General features: G+C 43.9%; 1 protein-coding gene across 1 annotated transcript; it reads right to left on the bottom strand.

Annotated features, from left to right (window-relative positions):
- Window positions 1–1,181: 1,181 nt before the first annotated feature.
- Window positions 1,182–22,295, bottom strand: HNMT (histamine N-methyltransferase). Its single transcript, XM_005299661.5, has 6 exons — window positions 22,159–22,295; window positions 16,413–16,465; window positions 10,707–10,814; window positions 8,607–8,737; window positions 6,526–6,619; window positions 1,182–2,586 (listed from the first exon to the last, which is right to left on the bottom strand). Exons 1-6 carry the CDS (start codon window positions 22,293–22,295, stop codon window positions 2,231–2,233), a joined length of 879 nt encoding a protein of 292 aa, XP_005299718.2. The 3' UTR covers window positions 1,182–2,230.
- Window positions 22,296–23,909: the final 1,614 nt, after the last annotated feature.

The following is a 23,909-nucleotide window of genomic DNA, read 5'->3' as shown; positions in this document are numbered from 1 at the left end:
GTATATAGCATAATAGCTCCTAAAACCATAAAATCATTTATCAAAACAAATTAATCAGCTACTGAAGTGAAGACAGTGAAGTTCAGGGAAGGGATTTAGGATAAAATCACTTCACCAGCATTGAGAAGCATGAAAAAAGTCCTCCAAAGTATGTCTACACTACAGCTGGGAGTGTGCTTGAGCTAGCATACAAAAATAGCTTTGTAGCTGGAGGTAGGTCGGGCAGTAGCTTGGCCTAGGCACCCAAATACAAACCTGCCCAGAACCCCCCAGATACATACTCAGCCCCTGTGCCCGGGCTACCCCCAGCTATGTGGCTATTTTTAGCCTGCTAGCTAGAGCAGAGCTAGTGTATGTTTGACTACCTGAGCTGGGACTCATTTTCTTAGCTGCAATGTAGATGTACCCTGAGTCAGAAATGGGTCAATGTCTTTAGATAACTTCAAAAAAAGATCCTTCTTGCCGAATAGTTTATATTATAGATCAGTGGTTTTCAAACTGGTTGCAGAATGTAAGGCACTGGGTCGCGGCGGGTCTGGTCAGTACCGCTGATCGGGCTGTTAAAAGTCCCTGCTCGGCTAAAGCAGGCTAGTTCCTACCTGTTCTGTCACTGCACTGTGCCACGGAAGCAGCCAGCAGCAGGTCCGGCTCCTAGGTGGAGAGGCCACAGGGCTCCGTGCTCTGCCCGCGCCCCAGCATCAGCTCCACACTCCGGAGCTGGGGGGGCGGGGTGGTGGTGGTGCCTGTGGGCGAGAGCCACATGGAGCTGCTTGTGTGCCTCTGCCTAGGAGCTGGACCTGCTGGCCGCTTCTGGGGCACAGCGTGGTCCATGGTGCCAGGCAGGCAGGACAGGCAGGAAGCTTGCCTTAGCACCCCTGCTGCACCTATCCCCTACCCCAGCCCTGAGCCTCCCCCAAACCCGGAGCCCCCTCCTGCACCACAAAGCCCTCATCCCTGTCCCCAGTCCAGAGCCCTGACCCCCTCTTGCACCCCAACCCCCTGCCCCAGCCCTGAGCCCCTCCCACACCCCAAACCCCTCATCCTCAGCTCCGTTGGGTCACGGGCTTCAACAATTATCTTCAACTGGGTCGCCAGAAAAAAAGTTTGAAAACCACTGACACTGGGCCAGCTCCAGCCCTGGTGTAACTCTGTTGAAAACAAGAAGAACCCCACTGATGCCATTTCTGTTTCGTCCTTTAAGTTTTATGTTTACATCTTGTACATTATGGAGGCCACCAGACACATGTAGCCCTTGTTACACAAGAGTGAAGAGATATGAGGGGAAATACATATTTCTCTAACTGAAAATACAAACATGAGACAACATTTTGGTTTAAAAGATCAGCAGCAACTCATGCCTACTAAGGATTTGCATACTACCTTGTTCTCTAATCCAGTGCTGCAGAGATCTGGGCATCTGATGTGAAGAGCCAATATATTCTGCATGCATGGAAGTTATGATCACCATTGCCCAGGGAGCCTGTTCATTTTGAGAAATGGTCTATGAGAGCTATAGCGTTATCTCTCCAGAATCAGCTGTGTATATGAATCTGATTCATGGGGAAGGGAAGCCGTAGGTGAAATAAAATACATTTGGAAATACATGAACAGGGGAGCAGTGCTTTGAGATGGTGTTGATTAGTAGGGCAGCAGATGCATGCAATTAATGCCTACAGAAGATAACCAGAAGTATGTTGTTTTGAAGGCAGTGTTGCAACAACTTCAAAACCACATCAGTAGCAGAGGAACCAATCCAAGGATCGGTAGTTATGAGGGAAGAGTTTTGTAAGCGAGGTTGACTTGTACCGGAGATTTCCAAACATACTTCATTTAAAAAACTATTTGGCTGGATAGCATATTTAAATTATAATGATATCCGTTCAAGGTCAGTATTACTCCTTACCCATCCATCAGAAGTGCATTGTTTTGTATTTGCTGGGCTTTGATTAATGGTGCTAGTTATATGTATTCTGATTATAGAACTGCCATATAAGAAAGTATAACTTGCTGAATAGCAAGTTATGTATTAATATATTTTTGAAGAATTAGTAATGTATTAACGTGCATTTGTTACACCCATTAATATTAATTTCCTAACTGTTTATAAACTCTCTCAGACATACCTTAGTAAACTTAATTGATAGAGTATGAAACACAGACAGACATTTAAGTGGTTAACTGTTTGTATATGATCATTTGTTTTTGGGCTGAGAAATCCAGTAGATCTTAATCATGGCTCAATCACTATTGCACTCAAGTTGTTGTTAAAAAAAACCTTTCCATCTTTCTCTTCACTGCATTCAGGCTTTTTAAGTTCTTCCATTATTTCATTTTTTAGGTCTAGACTAGAGGTTTTACTAAAATCGCAGGTTTCTGTCAAAAAATCCATCAGCAGCTCCCCCTCTTTGTTCCCTTTGATAAAACAATTAGTTATGTCCATAGTGGATGGAAGCTCATAGACCTGATACTTCAGCCCTATTGTAGTGAGTTGCTCTTTGATGTCAGCAGACGAAACATATAAGCAAAGATCGTTCAGAGGTAAGCGAGGTCCATATTTCTTCCACAGCCTGGCCCAGCCACTGGTTCCTGCCAGATTAAAATCATATTAAAAATAAGAGTGTATTTAAACAAAGTTTCAGATGTATTATTTTAAGCATTATGGCCCCAATTCTGAGCTGAACCTTTCAGGAGGCACAGCCCAGGAGACACAGCCCATGACATGGGAGCACAGAGGCTATATGCAAAATAATTGCTACACTAAATGGGTAAGACCCCTGAGTGTAGATGGGCCTGCACACAGTGGAACCAATGCAGTCTGGTGTGGCAGCAAAAGGGCAAGATCCACAGAATCTGCATAGGAGGTCCACATACCCTGCCTCTGCTTCCCTTGTACCAATGCCCAGTGGGGTTTGGAGGAAGGGATAGGACGGATTCAGCCACCGAATCCCCACTCACAAGACAGCTTCTGCAGCATTGGTAGCCTCAGGGAGGATTCCGTTACAAACCCAGCCCTTCATTCTTTGGCGGCAATTCGGCGGCAGGTCCTTCCCTCCGAGAGGGACTGAGGGACCCGCCGCCGAAGAGCCAGACATGCCACCCCTTTCCGTTGGCCGCCCCAAGCACCTGCTTCCTGAGCTGGTGCCTGAAGCCGGCCCTGCACCCCTTAACCTGGGAGCCCCCTTATGCACAGTTCATTAAAGGCCTGATCCTGTTGCTACTGCTGTCAATGAGAAAACAACCACTGATGCAGGACTGGGCCCTTACCCGGGCTATATAGAAGCCTTGGCCCTGAAAGAATAGAGGGATTATTCAGCAGTTTAACGGTTTTAAGTTTAAGGCTTGTTAAAAGATAAAACAAAACACTTAGTTATATCTAATACTTATATAGGGTTAGGCTGTGCAAGTTGCCTAGAGCCCAGAGTAAAGGATGGTGCAGAGACGCACCACTTAAGGCTAGGGCACAATTCCACCTCAAAGCTGTTTAGGGTACAGGTGAGTATGTCTGCTGCTACATCCCGTCAGTCCCATTACACGAGGACAGTCTTGAGTAGATTCCTCCCTCTCTGCAACTCTGGAGAGCAATCAGGGCCTGCTATTTTGGCTGGCTCTTATTCAGGCTGTACAAGGCAGCAGGGCCGGCTTGCCGCCCCTTGAAAAGTGCCGCCCCAAGCACATGCTTGGAACGCTGGTGCCTAGAGCCGGCCCTGCAAGGCAGCAGGGGCGGGGAGGAGAGGAGGGATGAGAATGCTCCTATAGCCTTCCCCAATCCTGCACGTGCATCTAAGGACCAGCCACAATCTGGCCCATAGTGATCACACGTTTGTACATACATACGTTTTCACCGCAGAGACATACTTTGAATTAGTGAGGTACCGAGACAGTGGACATTAGAAAAAGAACAGTCAGGGAAGCTGATGACAATGCAGGATTGATTTCTTTACTCTCTCTAATCTCAGTTCCATGATTCAGCATTTCCAGTGTAAATCATTTATAAAAAGGATGACACCACCCTGATTGGGTGGGCTGGAAATAAATCCAGGCCTAATTGAGGCCCTGCTGAGAGATAGGACTCTAAATTCCCTTAACTAATAAACCATTCTCCAAAACTGGCTTTATCTGTAAAGAGTTACCTACAGTATAATAAATACTTCAGTGGTTTAGAGGAGACTCTGATGATATTTTTTTTTCACCTGGTTGAAAATGAATGCAGAGCACTAATTGGAGAAAAGTTGCTGGTGTCAGTGTTCAGTTACTTGGTGCCATTTCTGAGCGGAGCAATTATACACTACTTGAGTGAAGCATCATTATAATAGCTCTCTGTAGGCGCAACATATGGCACTACTTTTGTTTTCAAGATGATGTTAACTGAATGGGTTTTTTTTTTGATTTGTGATTAAAAACACTACAACTTAACTCTTGTAGCTGTCCTGGCCTCTCGAAAGGTACAGAGTGAGTCGGAGGGACTGAAACCGTCATAGAGAGACCATGTATCCTTATCAATTCTTCTCTTTTTAGTCCTAGGTTGTTTTTCTGTTTGTTTGTTTGTTTGTTTGTTTGTTTGTTTTGTTTGTTTGAGGGAGCTGTATTTTGAAACTGCTTTTGCCTGTTTATTTTCTTGTAGTTTTCCCATCTCACCCTTCTCTTCCTGTTTCATTCTCTCTGTAGCTCTTCTCCTTCCCTTCTTTTTTCCTCTTCCCTTAGTTTTATTTATTTTTTTATTCTCTGCTATTTTAAGCTGCCTCTGATTCAGTTTTCCTTTCCCTTGTTGGTTCCATTGCTTTCTGCTCTTCTCTATTCCATTATCTTCCTCCTTTCCTTGTCACCAGTCCACCTCTCTCCAGGTTAAAGGCCACTCTAGGTCAGAAATCCTACCCTCGAGACTCTTGTTCTGACTCGGGTGGGAGGGCTGGCCTATCAAAACTTGTGAGACATAACTCAGACTTCTGGACACAGCAATCATGACTGTTCACATATGTTTTCTAATAGCCTTACTTGTAGATGTAGACTGACTCATGCAATCGTGAATTATGAGTTGCATTTTCAGAGAGAAGTACAATAAGGAATAATACCATGCAAAAACTGTAACGCTGGGTGACTGTGTTCATGCCCTTTTTTGTGTTTGCCTTCCATGAATATTCCAGTGAATACATTTACTGGTAGCTTGAAGGGAGTCAAGTGAATATCCCAGAACATTCATGGACAAGAAATTTCAAATTCAGATTTCCGGGTATTTGTGCCAGGAACCTGATTTTAAGAGTTATGCTGATGCAATCATGGAACTGAAACATGTCACCTGTGTGTCTAATGTAAATGATTGTAATTTTAAATATGGAATACTTGCACTGAACAGCTTGCTAACAAGCTACCAGCCAAAAATGATTCAAAAAGAATTTTGAATAGTACCTTTATGAATTGCCTGCAAAAAGCACAATTTTCTCAAACACAAAAAGGGGTGAACTTCATTATTTAAAATATACTTTACAAATTTCCCCAAATCTAATAAAAACAAAACTTTAAGCACTGAGGCCCAGTTCCTCAAAGGTATTTAGCTGCCTAAGGGCCTTGCCAAGACAATCATAGGTGAACGTTTACATATCTTAGCAACGATTACATGTTACTGTTTCCTAGCGTCAGAAAATCCCATATAACTGTATGAGAAATTTCCCAGGAGGTTATGTTAGACTCCAGTCATGGTAATTCTAATAAATCCATAGTCCTCTGATGTCACAGTACTTTAGAATCCTAACTTATTCTGTTTTTCTATTTTGCTACTGAATCGATCATACAGTATCTCAATCAGATGGGAAACAGCCAATCTAATTCTGCAGATGAGATTTTCCACAAAACGATGATATTAAGGAAATGGGCAGTTAAAGGGGAAAATGGACCATATGTCCACCAACACCTGTTGTATGGCACAACAGGGCACCATTGCTGCTGTTTGCTTAATGCCACGTGTCTAAAAATGTTACAAGTCTTTGTGCCTGATCCTGTAACCTTTAATGCATGAATAGCTTCACTGATATTAATGGCACTACTTACTTGAGTAAGAGTGTCAGGATCAAGCCTGTTTGGTTCACTGTCTGTCTATTATGAGTTTATCACTGTCCTTGTTGTTTTTATAGCAGTATTTTTGAATGTATTGCAAAGAGAGACATTGTGTGTGGTCAGGGAGCAATTTTTTTTGCAAACGAAGTTGCCAAGATTCTGACATGTGAATTTCACAAAGTTCTGTTTTTATTTTGTGGACTTTGAGGCATACAGTCTACTGTATATAAAACACACACACACACACACACACGCACGCACACACACACACACACACACACACACCATATAATACATGTCTAGTTCGCTGGTAGTTCACTAAGCTAGGAGCTTAAGCTCTATAGTACAGGAATTAAGTTAATGGAGAACTGGCCTATGACGAATTCAGATGTGTGCACACATGAACACATACAGTTCTCATAGGTGCACATTCAGATCTGCACTGTGTGTGGAAAGAACCCACTTAAGATCACCTACCTGATACGAGAATAATAAGGAGCTTAGCCTTAGCTTCCAGCAGACCGTGAAAGTATTTAATAGTAGCAGGGATATCTTTTACATAGTAGAGCATCTGGAAATGAAAAGAAATACTGTAAAATAAATACTCCAAGCCTGACAGGTTCCTTGGAGATTGATGGCAAATGCAGAGGCGTGGGCAGCGTCTGTCTGTGTGTAGCCAGAAAGCAGGCAGAAAATGAGCAGATAGTGGGAGCAGCAGTGGGAGGTATCCCTGAGAGGAAGCTGAGGCTACAGCTACACTAGAGAGCTCACAGAGTTGCAGATGCACCAATGCAGCTACGCCTCTGTAAGTTCTCTAACGTAGCTGCTCAAAGCTGACTGGGCGACAGCTCTCTCAGCTTAATTACTCCAGCCCCCATGAGCAGCAATAGCTATGTCGGGGGGAGAAGCTTTCAGCAACCCCTGCTCTTGTTGAACAAAGATGAAAAAATAAGGGATGTCCCTTGTAATAAGGGACTGTTGGCAACCCTAAGGGTCAGCTCCTAAATAACGTAAGTGGATTTACTACAAGCCCTGAGTAAGAGGCATCAGGTAGTTGCTCAGAGCCACAATTTGGTCCCTGGTTCCCCCTTTGCTCCAGTAAGTAAGTAAGCTGGAGCACCTCTTGACCTGGAGCAGATAACTTCCTTCTCTGCACCAGCTCAGCTCTGTGGACTGACGCGCTGTGGGGGAGGGCAATGCATAAGCTCCGCCCACTTCCCATCCATCTGCATGAGAGGAGGCGGCTGCTCACACTTGGCAGCGACATGGGTACCCTGCACAGAGGAGTGAGGGGGTGTCTTATGCCCCCTTACACCTTGCCTGGGTGTGTTGGGCAAGTGACGGTCTTGCCCTAAGTTTTTTGTCCAGGTTTGCATTGGATACCTTTTAAAAAAAAGAAACCTAGAACTTTTGTGTAATTGCTGAAAGTTTTGCTCATGATGCCATTTCTAGCCAATAAAAATAGGATGTGTCCAGAATAATGTAGGTTATGTACAATACATAGAGTGACATGATTACCACTCTAGGATTTCTGCTCACCTGGGACAGCTCCATCACAGAAGTGGAGAGTTTACTTTTTTTATGACCAGACTGTTAGCCCTCTCATCAATGGAGAAGCACTGACCACTTAAAGGGACTGTGTTTTCCTTCTCACTTGTCTAATTACCATGCCTAGAAAACCAAGAAGGTGCCAAAACACCTTGGATCCAATCCTGCTCCCATTGAAATCAGTAGTAAAACTCCACTTGACTGCAATAGAAGTAGTATGGATCAGGGACTCTATTTAAGAAAAGTTGTCCCTAGAATGAAACGACATGCAGTAGCTCACGCTCCAGGGAAGTGGTGTAATTTTCTGAATGACACCACTAACCGAGCTGTGCGGCGATTTCAGCACAGAAGTGTTTAATTTAATGTTTGCTAACATTCTTCTCTGCCCCCTTCCTGAAATCCTTCTGGCAATGCCTGGTCCACAAACACATCTTTCTGTGATATCATTAATCATTCTGGGGCTTTGTCTTCACTGGGGCCTTGTCTTTACCTTTTTTACCTCAGGGTAACTAATACAGCTGAGCTATTCCAAGGCAAAACCACGGTGGAGACAAGGCACAGATAAGGATATAGTGCTCACCTCACCTAGTTTAACTGATGGTAAAACTACAGTGCCTTGTCTCCACTGTGTTTTTACCTTGGGTTAGCTCACCTGCATTAGTTACTCGGGGGGGGGGGGGGAATACACAGATTTTTAGCAGTGAAAACACTGTCTGTGATAACTTCAGTGAACCTAGAAGTACAAAGAGAATTTCACAGAGAGGGAAAACTTAAAAAAAAAACATTTACATCTCTGCTGACTGCCACTTTAGCCTGGTTAATGAGGCTACTAAACCCTAAAGTTGCCTTGCTATACCTCAGTTTTCATTTTTGCTGCTCATTTGTAGGTTGAGTTTATTTCTTAATAATTCTTTACCTTTCTTCTCATTAAAGTGCACAATGAGGTCACTGACCTTAGGCATACTCCGTAAAGACGGATTTAAAAAACATTTACTATGCATAGCTTTTACCTGAATCATGTGAATAAAGTCCCATTTCTTAAACACTTTTTTCTCATTCATTCGACTTTTGTATTCAGATGACGTCTCCTTATGCCAGGTAAACTTTATGTTCTCAAGGTTCGGTGTCGTAGCTACACGTTCTAAAATACAGAGAGGATGGTGTTTAGTCGATCCCATTTGCAAATGTGGAAACAATTTCCATTCAGAATTGTAATATAGCCAAAAGTTACATGTTGGCATCATTTTTAATGTAATAACAGAATATTAAAAATGAAGCCTATATGTTATAGTATGTGAACAAATAAAGGTAATACATAGTAAAGATTGGCCCAGTTCTGTGAGGGACTGACTGGTCAAGTCTTTGTGGGATGAAGGACAAATGGGATCTGATGCCTTTATCTTTGGCACTCTTTGCTGTAGAGACTTTTCAGTAGAAATGAGCAAAAATTTGGAAGTTAGGAACTTAATCTGGCTCCAGCTTCCTCAAAATCCTAGTGCCTGGACCCAAGCTTTAGTGCAGTCCATTACAGAAAGGAGCAATGTTTAGGTCCTCATCCCAACTTCTCCACGTTTTAAGTGTGTTCAGAGCCAGGCCTTTCGTTCAGGGTCTTGTATTGAAGAATGAAAGAAAGGGAGGGTATTTTAGAGTGATGCTAATTACAGGAGAGTAATAAGAGAAACATTTGCAGCATTGTTTTAATGTGTGTACAAAGACTGAATATTAGGAAGAGGGAAGTGTGTTTAGAGTGGGCTCACTGACTCAAGGGCCTGATTCACCACTGCACTCCCAGTTTTATGGCAGTGTAACTACCTTGTTTCCAGTAGTTATATCAGCATAAAAACGGTAGCATCACAGCAGGGCTTCCCGGGGAGGGGGCAAGTGGGGCAATTTGCCCCAGGCCCCTTAGGGGCCCCCCATGAGAATATAGTATTCTATAGTATTGCAACTTTTTTTATGGAAGGGGCCCCTGAAATTGCTTTGCCCCAGGCCCCCTGAATCCTCTGGGCAGCCCTGCATCACAGTGGTAAATTCAGCCTAAGATGTGCACCACTTGTTCAGAAGAACATGCTTTGTTTAAAATCACTTGCACATTTTGATCTGGTACTGGTCTGCGCCCACGAGGAACACGGCTGGCCACAGGCCCTGCTTCCAAAAGCGTACAATCTATATGTAGAAATCAGTTTGCCCATCACCAGAATATGTATAGCCACGTACTGATGGAACCCAGTAGGTGTTTGACAGTACATAACTGGCTAAGATTGGCAATCAAAATGAATACATTTAGTTGAAACTTCAGTGAGAATTTGGCCAAGGGCAAAGACTAAACACTCATACTTTATTAGGTATGCCAGGGCATTTTTCACAAAACAATCGGTGAGGATCTCTGATTTATGGAGAGAGGCATGTTCTAGGCCTCTGAGCATAGGACTGAAAGCAAAGATCTTTTGATTACCAGTTTGTACATTAATGTTGTCAGTATCTTGGGCAAGCTAATTAACCTCTATGCCTTAGTTACCTAATTTGTGAGGACTATACTTAACTCAGTAGGGTATTATGAGGATTAGGTAGTTAATATTTGCAAACCACTTAAAAATAATTCTTGGCATTCTTGTTAAATACAATCTCAAGCAGACCCCTCAATGCTATTCTGGGACACTGAGTCAGTACCATCTGAGGGAAGAGCACCACACCACTGAAACACAAACACGACATCCTAAAACATTAGGGTTTTACTTATAGCTCTCTCATCCAATTACTGAACCCTGTCTAGTTTATAAAATCTGACCACCTAGGCATGTAAGGAGGCATGGTTGCAGATAGCAGTCTAACACTGCACATACTGATAAATACTGTGCCATAAAAAGTGCGGGATAAACAGAAGCATCTGTGTAGTTATAAGGTTTGTCCATGCAGTGCTCTTTGCAGGATCAGGAACTAGGACATTGCTAAGAAGGCAGGACTCAGCAATACAGTTGAAAAATTACTAATCCTAAATGAAGATAGTAACTTTTTCCTCTTTTTGAGGTGAAATTGGAACAAAAAGCCTTATAAAGATGATATGTCAGCCAGTGGTCAACTTCGTTAAATGCATTTGCTAGTTCAAATACCTTTGTAGCTGAGGATTTGTTCACCGCTTGGCTCTATCACCTCATTGCTAATGGTAACTCCTGGATATTTACCCTGTACTTTTGAGAGAATCTGAAGGTCAATTTCACCTAGGATACAAATATGAAACAGAATAAAAATCATCAGAGCAAGGTTAAATGTGAGGGTTCTGCTAGCTATCATCCTTCCCCAAATCCCTCTTTTTAAAAAAAAAAATGTAGGTCTCAGATCAATTGCCATGATGATTAAATCCACTATTTATGTACTGGACAGGTATCACACAGGCATTGGCAGTGTAGTCTTCCACATTTTGCTCTCATTGAATTTCTTCAACCCCATCCTGGAAGATTATCTCTAGGGACTGAAGATTAATTCCATCAGTCCCTCATGAGTCTGACTTTTCTGACACTATTGCACTGGTATCAGATGTGATGTTCTGTAGTGATATGTACACATGTCCTCTCAAAAATGGACTGAACCTCCTATTTTGTTTCACACATGCCACTAAATAGCTGTCATCTGGTTTTATTAGAGAGTGGTCAATACCAAAACCCGGGATACAATCATCCCTGATCTTTGGCAAAGTATAGATCTCGATCCAAACTGCAGATCTGCCCCTTTTCTAGTCACTACCAACCCAGGCTGGTGTGGAAACAATGAACCAGAGGTAAAAAGCTCCGTGTCCTATTAGAAAATCTCTAAGCCATCACAGTATTCCCCCATTTGTATTTTACAAGGCCATTTGGAGAGTCTTTTGTGTTTATTTTTGAGAGTGAATTAGGGGTCTTTGTTGGCTAATGAGACACATGAGAAGGGGGAAAAAAAGAAAATTAATTTGAAAACTGAAGCAAATCGCCATTTTTTCCTTTGGTGCTTAAAGTGCTTTGCTCTTTCTGTGACTGACTAAGCTGAATACTGTATGTCTCTGTATACAGCATAAAGCAAATATAACAGCACTGGCTGCTTTTTCTCTGCACACAAGGGATCATTCAAAGCTGCTGCAGTGATGTTATTGATGAGTGTATTGATAGGCCAACATTTAAATTCCTAGTCCAATAGGCAGCATCAGTAAAGCAAGCAAATAAGACGTTCATTTGTATGACGAAGGATGCCAAGGACACTGTGCTGTAACACTTTATAAAGGCATTGCTTAGACTGCACTGGCTGCATAGTTTTGGTGTTCAGTGTTGGTCACCTTATTTGTCTAAACATTCAGTTAAGGTCGAGAGTGAAAACAGAGGGCAACTAAAATGAAAAATTGAATAGAGGGTCTTATTTACAAGGAGCAGCTGAACTTAGTCATGAAAGGCGACAAGATTGAAGTATTTAAACTACGTTAAAGTATAAAATGTTTGACACTCAATCAAGAGTAGAACTATGGACAGAGATTTAAGATAACAGAGAATGTATGCAAGAAGAATTTATGGAGGGATGGTGAATAGTTGGAATGGACTTCCAACTGAGTAGGTGGAGTCAAGCAGCATTAATGTACTTAGGCAAAAATGGATAACTGGGGTGAATTTGGTAAGTTGAAGAGATATAGATGTGTTTGAGAGTGGCTGGCTAACCTTCCTGGAGGCAAGCAGGCAACTTTTCACATGCTCATTCTCTCCTCCCCCTCTCCCCACCAGCTTGGTTTAATGTGACTTCTTTTGGTACACCTGGTACTTATGACTCCCATTATCTAAGCACCTTACAGTCTTCATTTTATCTAGCCTCACAACACCATGTGAGGTAGGGAAGTACTATTATGCCCATTTTACAGACGGGGATCTGAGGCACAGAGTTGCCCAAGGTAACACAGGAAGTTGGCAAAAGAATAGGAAATTGAATTCAGGTCGCCTGCGTCCCAGGCTAGCGACCTAACCACTGGACCATCTTTCTTCTCATCATACCACTGCAGACATGAAGAGGTCCATGCCTTGCTTCTGGACCTACTATATGTCATGTGACAGGGTGCTGGGCAAAGGGTTTCTGATTCAGCCCTCTGTCACGCCAGCTCCTATTTAGGGGGATAGATAAGAGATGGCTGGAGATAACCTGGCCCTAATTGGGGAAGCAGAGACAGCTGCCGCGTAATTAGCCTGGGGCTGTATAAAAGCCTCGGGGGGGGGGGGGTCGGGGGGAAGAGCAGAAAGAAAGGGAAAAGGCAGGGAGTGGAAGCAGGGAGGTCGTTCTCACCTCCTTTTTGCCTGAAGATGGTGAAGGGCCAACTGTGAAACAGTGGTGGGAACAAGCCTGTGAATAAACTGCACCAGTGGTTACTAACCCCAGGATCTCAGAGTGACTTTGTAGACTTGGCAGAGGCAGGAACCATGGGCGCCCTGCTGCGCTCTGCTACATGCCACTACAGTTTTTAACTTCACACTACAGTCGAAGGGTTCAAGTCTTGCACTATTTGTGTGTGAATAAGCCCTATTACAGGTACATAAAAACATGGGGAAGGGTTTAATCTTTTCAGAGCTAAGTATCTTTTTAAAAACAAATGTTTACATGGCATTTGTGTAAGCACGTTCTTTCAAGAAAGGGAAATTGAATTTCAGAAGTAACAAATAGCTGTGGTTTTGCTATCACCACAAAATTGCTTTTTATTGAAAATCAGAGCAAATTAATTTGTTCACAGTCTGCTGTGGGAAAATCTGGGAACATGGAATTGTTAACTAACTACTACAGAGTTCATTTTCTGTATCAACCTTCTGTAAAAAAATTATCCCCTTGGAAAGGCTGTGCCAGTCTCAGTAAAATAAAATCTGAATTTCCCATTTCCATATGTTGATAGAAATTTCTACTCTTCATGGCCACACCACCCTTACGTTATTTTGAAACAAAAAAACTTTGACTCATGACTTAATCTACAGCCTTAATTAACTTCAGTGAGTTCTTTTATATGCAAACAGGTGTCCTGAGGCATTTTATAGTCAAATATGCGGCAGCTTGCATTATCAACAATTTGGCAATTAGGCTATTGGAAGTATTTAAACTCTCTAATACAATTACCTTTTAAAGGCTATCACTATGTTCACCAGCAAGTTTCTAATTAAAATTTTTAAATAAAGGGATAGTTTACAGCACAGTTGATGCCTTTTATGTTTTTTACAGGTACAGCAACATTAGGATGCTGCGCACTGAAGTGGAAACTTAATAAGGCACAAGCTGCAGTCAACAGCAGACTCTCTCCATCGTCTGGTTATAATGGGCCCAAACAGCTACATTGAATGGCCAGATCGTGCCTGGCCTTAGTGTGGGTGCACTAGGGATGAGAGAAGCAGGATGAGTGCATGGAGCCATCCATCGACCTGTACTCTCTGCACCAAGGACCAGCAACAATCATGCTCCCTGCATGCTGGAGGGCCCAGAAGGGGATGAGGCCCCAGGAAGAACAATCTTTACTGAGTGCTCACAGGGTTTTACAGCTTCATACTGGCCTCAATATGGGCCTGAGGCTACATGAAACTGGTGTGAACCCATTAAAATAACGAACAGCTGAACCTTCCTTATTGACTCACAGACACTCAGGGTGGGGGAGAGAAACCTCAGCAAATCAGAAAACCGCTTATTCTTAAAGTATAACGGTAGTTGAGCAAATGAGCTGTCCTGAGTTTAGCATATGACTTTAGTCCACTCTCAGAGCCAATGAGAATCCAGCTTCTCGGTTATGGCAAAATGAGCAATTGCCACTTTATTGAATCAGTGTCCGTCACACTAAGATGCGTCTCTCAGATTAGACAGTTAAACACCCCACTGACTGACTCAAATGATCCTGTGAGAAACAACACTTTTTTGGCATAAAATGATCCCCCTTGTTTAGAAATAAATCTCTCTACTCTGTCTCACTGTCAAGGTTATTACTAATTACTTGGCGTTTACACATGGCTATTCTTACTTGTAAGGAAAGATTGAAAAAAATGAGATTAGTCTTCAGAGATGACATGACTAAAGCATTTAAATTACATTAAAAGTTACTTTAAACTTGTTGATCTAATAGAGTCTAATGGGCAGACTAGAACTAAGGGACATCGGTATTAAGTGGGGAGACTTATGTAAGCAGTATTTAGGAAGGCATTATATCATGTAGGGAGGCCACTCCCTTATTTATCTACATATATATCTTCAGGTTTTCAACAGCACCCAGACACCACAGTGGCTGAAAAGATGGTGGCTACCAATACCTTGTCTACCCTAGCATCACTATCCCACTTGTGGACCAGAACTGGGGGCAACAATAGTGGGAAATGTTAGGGGGGAAAAAACCTTTTGTGACCAAGCTCAAAGTGTCTGTCTCCTGCGCAGTATCCCATCAGCAAATGAGGATTCAGAGATGCATGTTTGATGGCGTTATAACTATCTAAAGCATAGGAATTCTTGGGAACCAGTAATTTCTATAAGAGGCCTTTGTGGTGAGCATGATTATTCATATGAACTTGTAATGTAATGTGACAGCAGGAACAAAGCCAAATCTAGAGATTTTAGGGTTCATACGCAGAAGTCTTTATGTACCAGGAAGGAAATAGGTTTGTGGGTTTTTTTTTAAAAACTTTATTCATGATCTGCTCCGTCCTTGGCACCTAAAGATGCAGAAGGAATCAGTTCTGTGTAGGTAGTGCACAGAAGTACAGTAAAACTGAACGAGTTACAGGAGAGACTGATTTATGTGAAGGTTCAAGGGATTTTATGAGCTTGGCAAGATGAAAAATGAAGGGAGATAGGACAGCCATGTGAACTGTTTTTTGTGTGTGAACACTGTGGGCTAACTTGAGCCAGCTAGGCACAGTCCTGAGTAGAGGATAGTGCCACAGAAGGAGCTCAGGGAGAGATTTCTTGTGAGGGATACACAAAGGGGTAGGAGATGGTTCCTTGTACCCTGCTTGTACACACATACCTAGGACCAAGCACTGTGTCCCTCATTGTGTGGTGGATGGGATATAGAAGATTAAGAGAATTTACAGAATTAGTTTCTTTCCCTTTCTTTTGATTTCCTTTCCCCTTCTCTTCTTATCTAAAGATGATAATCCGAACCTGCCAGATCCGTAGATGTGTATGGCAGACATGGGGCTAAATCCCAAATCTTTGTTTGCTTTGTATTCACTCCTTACTCAGGCAATCAACAGGAGTTCTGCCTTACACAGCACTGAGTAGTGAGCCCAGGCCCTCAGCATTTGGGGGGTGGGGGGAATACTTCAACTGCAACATAATCCCCTTTCACGCCCCAGCCTCACAGAATCTCTGCAGGACTCCTGCTGTGTGAAAATAAAGGTAGTGGGTGTGTGAAGGTACATGTTGGGCTCCACTGGATTTCCCAGGCCCTCAAACCGACAAACTATTATTCAAGCAACGAAGGGTGAGCAGGAACCAGTCTCTAAGTAGTAACATGGAATAGGTTAGTCTTTGAGTCGAGTAATCTGCCAGTTGCTATAGATTACTTTATGAAGGTAACTCTAATAAGCCTGTAAATTTCCTCTGCTATTCCCATGGATTTATTCTGAGTACAGATTGACAGCTGTGTGATGCTTTTGGTTGGTGGACAGCAGCCAATATCACCAGAAACCTTGTTTTTACTAGAGAGCCAGATTTGGATTTGAACCCATTTTTTTCAAGGAAAGGTGCATCCACTCAGGCCCATTGTGGTGTCGATTCTCATCTGTGATATGCCATCCAATATTCCCACAGGAAAAAATAAATATATACAAAGCTTCAAGGTTTTACTGTACCTGAACCACCACCTACACTTAGAATATTGATGGCAGACTTTCCATTTCCAATGCTGAAAACAAAAATAGGTTTGCATATTTTAGGCTAGATAGTTAATAGATTCTTTTCATTAGTGCAAAGATTTAACACCCTTAGGAAAACACACGCACACCCCACAATAAGACAGTGTACACAGATATGTGTTGCTTTATATTAACATAGAACTATAAGTGGGCATGGCAGGCGTAGAGCCAGGCTAAGGATTCATGCTCAGTGTTTATTCAGTCATTACTCAGGCAATCCATGGGAGTTCTGCATGTCTTAGGGCTGAAAACAAACTGGGCCCACCACACGTTTTCTTCCATCTTGGAGGGGAGTGTGTCCTTGGACATATGCAAAATTGTGTGTGTGTGTGTATACATATAATGGATATGTTTGTATTGTACTTGATTGCACCTGATCATGGCTTTGGTTTATAAGCTATTCAGAGCATGGACTTTGTTTTAATGTTTGTTTAGTAGCACACACACATAGGCCTTATTTATACCTGCGTAAATCCAGAGTAACTCTATTGAACAAAAACATTAATACCTAGATCTTGTACAGCATTTTTTATCTCTAGCTTTCAAAGCCCTTTGCAAAGGAGGTCAGTATTATCCTTATTTTACAGATGGAGAAACTGAGGCACAGGAAAACAGCAGAGTCAGAGATGCCAAGAGAAAAGAAGGCAGAGCAGAGAATGATCTGCTGTGGTAAATGCAGCCAAGCGATCTAGACTAATAAAGCAGCACACCTTGACTTTAGCTAGGAGGAGGTCATTAATGACTGGGGTGAAATCCTTTCTCTGTTAAAATCAATGACAAAACTCGCATTGACTTCAGTGGGATCAGGATTTTACCTCTTTTTAGAGGGTTGTGGCTGATCCTACTGCTTTGTAAGAGGGAAGGTGTGACCTAAGAACCCTTTAATGACACTTGTGAGGGAATAATAGGAATATCTTGAGCCTGACAGGTACATTCTGGTTCAATGAAGAATGTCAGTGAGGTCTTAAATGAAAGCTGAGTCGCTGTCTTTATCATCATAGCCAAATGTATGTGCAGATACCATGTAAGGGGTTATGTGTGTATACATACACACTGAAAATATGTTCTTCGATTCTGTTTCAAGGTATGAGTCACCAGAAGAGGTGAAAAAACAGGCTGTCAGATAAGAGATGTGTATTCACCTCTCTCTGTGTCAGTATGTAAATTAAGCATGTTAAGAAACCCAATGGATGCCCACTTATATACAAAGCCAAAGAGATGTGAAGTAAACAGGGAAGCAGCACACAAGAAAAACAAGCCACGGGAGGGCAGACATTGAACTTGTCTTGTTTGCCTTCTATTTATACTGCCACCTCCTTATCCTGGAAGTGAACAGGCAGTTTATCAGCTAACCGTTTTAAAGCTGCAAAAGACCCTGGATGAGAGAATGTCTTTAACAGGAGTTTAACCTGTTGGTCTCTAGAAAGCATGTTATGATTGTTTTACATGTAACCTTTTGTTTCTAATACTTTACTCATTATCACTTGAATCTTTGATAATAACGTTATTTGTGTCTACACTACAGATATACCTAACTGCTGTGGTGTCAGAAATGCTGGACCAGAGCGGAATCTTACAGCTCTGGTGTGTACGTGGTTCACGGGGACAGCAGAACAGGGATTTATGTGAGTAGCCAGTGATGGGGCTGGATATTACAGGCATAGCCCAGAGGAGAGCACTTGAGTGGCTAGACAGCTGGCAGTGTTGGGAAGCTGTCGCTGAGCTCAGCACAGGCAAGGCTCCCTACCACGGGAGGCAGGGGGTAAGAAGGTGAGTCACAGCCCTGGGTACCCCTGAGAACCATCACAACAGCACTCCCTTCTCTCTCAGGCTACAGGCCAGAGGGCTTACACACAGCTAAAAAAGATTCTGAAGCACGAGCCCTGCAATTCCCTCTGTCTCTGGGAGAATGGGTTTTGAGAATCAGAGCTTGGCCGGGAAACAGAACTTCCATCCTGTGATAAATTTTGAGTTTTTGAAAATGAGATTTCCTAAATCAGGATGAAAACTAAATTGTTCCTGAGACTGAAATTCCAAAATAATTGTTTCGGAAACAATAAAACGTTCACACTTCCTGGACTGCTGTGTGGGTGGCTGGGCTGTCCAGCTCCTTTGCCTGCTTGAGCAGCTGGGAAGCCAGCCTGCTGGCAAGCGTAGGTAGCCCCCCCTGTGACAGGCAGACAGCCATGGAGCTGAGGAGCCAGGGATCCCAGGAAGCCGGACAGGCTGGCAGGAAAGTTGATGGAATCAACACGTTCCCATGGAACATTTCCACTGGAAAATGCTGATTCAACAGAACTGAAAACTGTTCTGTTGGGAAAATTTCAACCGGCTGTATTTTGCATGTAGAATATAAAAGCACTTTTAGCTTTTTTTAAGTACTTTGCAAAAGTATTTATATTTTACAGATGGGGAAACTGAAGCACTGAGAGAGGTTAAGTAACTTGCTCGAGGCCCAAGTTGGGAACAGAAACCAGGGGTGAAATCCTGCTCTCATTGATTTCCATGGATCCAAGATTGCACCCCAGGCCTTCAACGGAAGGTAGTCCGTAAACTTATTTGATTAGTAAATAGATTGTGTGAAAGCCAGAGAGAATCTTTAATTTCAGTTAAAATGCTATTTGTTTTTTCTAAACATAAAAGCCTTAAATAAAATTATTAAAATCCTATGCAGTTTGTTAATATAATTTTTGTGCATTAGTGTTTATTAAATCTAAGTTATATTTGCATACAAGGAAACAATTAAATCTAACTATTTCCTGCTACCAACTGCTTTACTACAGCCTACTTAGAATCAAACAAGTATGCAGCCAATATTCATAACTTAGAATACAAAAATGATACATGCATACAAATAGGATTAATAGATTCAATAGATCATAACCTTTACAGAGATATGTTACATGGCATACGTAGTATAAAACACATTCTAGTTATGTTATATATATACATTCATATGCATATTTCCATAAAGCCTTATGGGAGGTACCGTCACAGGGGGGAGAGGTAGATTCACTCGAGGGTAGGGATAGGGTCCAGAGTGACCTAGACAAATTGGAAGATTGGGCCAAAAGAAATCTGATGAGGTTCAACGAGGACAAGTGCAGAGTCCTGCACTTAGGAAGGAAGAATCCCAGGCACTGCTACAGGCTGGGGTCCAACTGGCTAAGCGGCAGTTCTGCAGAAAAGGATCTGGGGATTACAGTAGACGAGAAGCTGGATATGAGTCAGCAATGTGCCCTTGTTGCCAAGAAGGCCAACGGCATATTGGGCTGTATTAGAAGGAGCATTGCCAGCAGATCAAGGGAAGTGATTATTCCCTCGGCACTGGTGAGGCCACACCTGGAGTATTGCATCCAGTTTTGAGCCCCCCACTACAGAAGGGATGTGGACAAATTGGAGAAAGGCCAGCGGAGGTCAACGAAAATAATTAGGGGCTGGGGCACATGACATATGAGAAGAGGCTGAGGGAACTGGGGTTATTTAGTCTGCAGAAGAGAAGAGTGAGGGGGGATTTGATAGCAGCCTTCAACTACCTGAAGGGTTCCAAAGAGGATGGAGCTCAGCTATTCGCAAGTGGTGGCAGAGGACAGAACAAGGAGAAATGGTCTCAAGTTGCAGCGGGGGAGGCTTAGGTTGGATATTAGGAAATACTATTCCACTAGGAGGGTGGGGAAGCACTGGAATGGGTTACCTAGGGAGGTGGTGGAATCTCCTTCCTTAGAGGTTTTTAAGGTCAGGTTTGACAAAGCCCTGGCTGGGATGATTTAGTTGGGGATTGGTCCTGCTTTGAGCAGGGGATTGGACTAGATAGAATCATAGAATCATAGAATATCAGAGTTGGAAGGGACCTCAAGAGGTCATCTAGTCCAACCCCCTGCTCAAAGCAGGACCAATTCCCAGCTAAATCATCCCAGCCAGGGCTTTGTCAAGCCGGGCCTTAAAAACCTCCAAGGAAGGAGACTCCACCACCTCCCTAGGTAACACATTCCAGTGTTTCACCACCCTCCTAGTGAAATAGTTTTTCCTGATATCCAACCTGGACTTCCCCCACCGCAACTTGAGACCATTGCTCCTTGTTCTGTCATCTGCCACCACTGAGAACAGCCAAGCTCCATCCTCTTTGGAACCCCCCTTCAGGTAGTTGAAGGCTGCTATCAAATCCCCCCTCATTCTTCTCTTCTGGAGACTAAACAATCCCAGTTCTCTCAGCCTCTCCTCATAAGTCATATGCTCCAGACCCCTAATCATTTTTGTTGCCCTCCGCTGGACTCTTTCCAATTTTTCCACATCCTTCTTGTAGTGTGGGGCCCAAAACTGGACACAGTATTCCAGATGAGGCCTCACCAATGTCGAATAAAGGGGAACGATCACGTTCCTCGATCTGCTGGCAATGCCCCTACTTATACAGCCCAAAATGCCGTTAGCCTTCTTGGCAACAAGAGCACACTGTTGACTCATATCCAGCTTCTCGTCCACTGTGACCCCTAGGTCCTTTTCAGCAGAACTGCTACCTAGCCATTCGGTCCCTAGTCTGTAGCAGTGCATGGGATTCTTCCGTCCTAAGTGCAGGACTCTGCACTTGTCCTTGTTGAACCTCATCAGGTTTTTTTCTGCCCAATCCTCTAATTTGTCTAGGTCCCTCTGTATCCGATCCCTACCCTCTAGTGTATCTACCACGCCTCCTAGTTTAGTGTCATCTGCAAACTTGCTGAGAGTGCAGTCCACACCATCCTCCAGATCATTAATAAAGATATTAAACAAAACCGGCCCCAGGACCGACCCTTGGGGCACTCCACTTGAAACCGGCTGCCAACTAGACATGGAGCCATTGATCACTACCCGTTGAGCCCGACGATCTAGCCAGCTTTCTATCCACCTTACAGTCCATTCATCCAGCCCATACTTCTTTAACTTGGTGGTAAGAATACTGTGGGAGACAGTATCAAAAGCTTTGCTAAAGTCAAGAAATAACACATCCACTGCTTTCCCCTCATCCACAGAGCCAGTTATCTCATCATAGAAGGCAATTAGGTTAGTCAGGCACGACTTCCCCTTCGTGAATCCATGCTGACTGTTCCTGATCACTTTCCTTTCCTCTAAATGTTTCATAATTGATTCCTTGAGGACCTGCTCCATAATTTTTCCAGGGACTGAGGTGAGGCTGACTGGCCTGTAGTTCCCCGGATCCTCCTTCTTCCCTTTTTTAAAGATGGGCACTACATTAGCCTTTTTCCAGTCATCTGGGACCTCCCCCGATCGCCATGAGTTTTCAAAAATAATGGCTAATGGCTCTGCAATCTCACCCGCCAACTCCTTTAGCACCCTCGGATGCAGCGCATCCGGCCCCATGGACTTGTGCTCGTCCAGCTTTTCTAAATAGTCCCGAACCACTTCTTTCTCCACAGAGGGCTCCTGAGGTCCCTTCCAACCCTGATATTCTATGATTCTAGTCAGATCTCATCACAAAAAGAGGCCTTTCAGTGGAGTGTCTAAATAAAATCTCTAACTAAAGCACTATCAAAGATCTACAGAGGGAGGAGGGGGGGGGGGGGGAGGGCAATCTATAACTCTCAGGCAGCCCTTGCAAGCCGAGGCTCCTGCAGTCAGAAGCATACATTCATCACTTGTACAGAATTGTATCAAGGGTTTGTCCTTTTGATAAAACATCTGACTCGGTTACCTCGATATTATGCCCGGCAGCTTCTTCTCAATGAATTCCAGCATGCATTGGTGCTCTGTCGAATTCTCAAGGAACAGACGAAAAGCTTCGACATATCGGCTGTGGTCTGAGAGCAAGCTCCTCATAGAAGATGCCATGTTTGGTTTCCTATGGAATACACAAAAGAATGAGGTAGGTTTTTTCCTCCCTGTTTTAACTCTTTCTTCAGCCCTAGTAATGAATCAAACACACACAGACTACAGTTATAAGTTCCCCAATGTCTCAGACTGCTTCAGAATGCCATGCCAGTGCTGTATCTGGTCTGAACACTGACAATGTGCTTGTATAATCGGCATAGCTACATTATTGCTGGACTTTGTTCTGAGACCTTGGCCTGTTGCTTTAGATTAGAAACAGAGCTGTGGAAGGAGTTTCCCATATAAAGTGCACGACACCATTCTACAATAAAAGCCCTAGTTCAGGTCTGAGTAACAATTACAAATCATATATAATCTCCACTGACAAAATGTCCCCATTTTATCTAGGGTTACCATACGTCCGGATTTTCCCAGACATGTCCGGCTTTTTGGTCGTCCAATCCCCATCTGGGGGGAAATTCAAAAAAGCCGGACATGTCCGGGAAAATAGGGAGGGGTCGTGGGGCTTGGATCCGCGCTGGGGCCGGAGCTGCTGGGGCCAGCGGTGCTCGGCCGGGGCCAGCGCGCTCAGCCGGAACCAGGGCCGGTGCCCCGGGGCCCGAGCTGGGCCAGGCTGGAGCCACCGGGGCCGGAGCCGCTCGGCTGGGGCCGGTGCCCGTGACCCGGGGCCCGAGCCAAGCTGGAGCCACCGGGGCTGGGGTGTCCCGGGGCCAGCGCGCTCTGCCGGAACTGGGGCCGGTGCCCCGGGGCCCCGAGCCGAGCCGGGCCGGAGCTGCTCGGCCGGGACCGGTGCCACGGGGCCCGAGCCGAGCTGGAACCACCGGCGCCGAGGCGGGCCGGGGCTGGCGCGCTCGGCTGGAACTGGGGCTGGCACCCCAGGGCCCAAGCCGGGCCCGAGCCGCTCGGCCAGGGAGCCAGACTGGGCCGTGCCTCCTCGCGCCCCCCCGCCCCAGCTTACCTGCTGCCTGCCTCCCTGTTTCAGGCTTCCTGTGAACATTTGATTCGCGGGAAGCAGGGGAGGGGGAGGAGCAGGGGGCGGAGCATTCAGGGAATGGGGCGGAGTTGGGGTGGGGACTTTGGGTAAGGGGTGGAGTTGGGATGGGGCCGGGGCTCCTTGGAGTGTCCTCTTTTTGTTAGTTTAAAAAATGGTAACCCTAATTTTATCACAGTAATGGGGTAGGATTCAATTAAAATCTACACAGATTATTTGTAGCGGAGGGAAGGTATCTAAATAGTAGCACTTGAATGTGGGGATTGGAAGGAAGCTAGGTATAAACTCCCAGAGAAGCTAGGAATTGTTATTTCTTGCTTTCAGCCACTTGGTATTTTTATAGAGGACTCTGAGTAGTGGTATTTTTGTAGATAGGTTGTTGAAAACTATAATAATCTAATAAACAATATTTTATTTATGAAGCACCTTTCAGCCGAGAAGATTAAAATGCTTCACCAGCATTAGTTAGTTAAGTCTCACAAAAGTCATTTGAGCTACTAGTAGAGCAGTAGTTTTAACCCCATTTTACAGATGGACAAATGGAGGCATATAGAAAGTGGAGTAAGTGACACAGCAAAGTCACAGAGAGAGTCAGTGGAAAAGCTAGGAATTGAATCCAGAGT

This window comes from Chrysemys picta, chromosome 11 (genome assembly GCF_011386835.1).
Source record: "Chrysemys picta bellii isolate R12L10 chromosome 11, ASM1138683v2, whole genome shotgun sequence".
Lineage (NCBI taxonomy): Eukaryota > Metazoa > Chordata > Testudines > Emydidae > Chrysemys > Chrysemys picta.
This window is presented reverse-complemented; position numbering and strand designations above follow the sequence as displayed.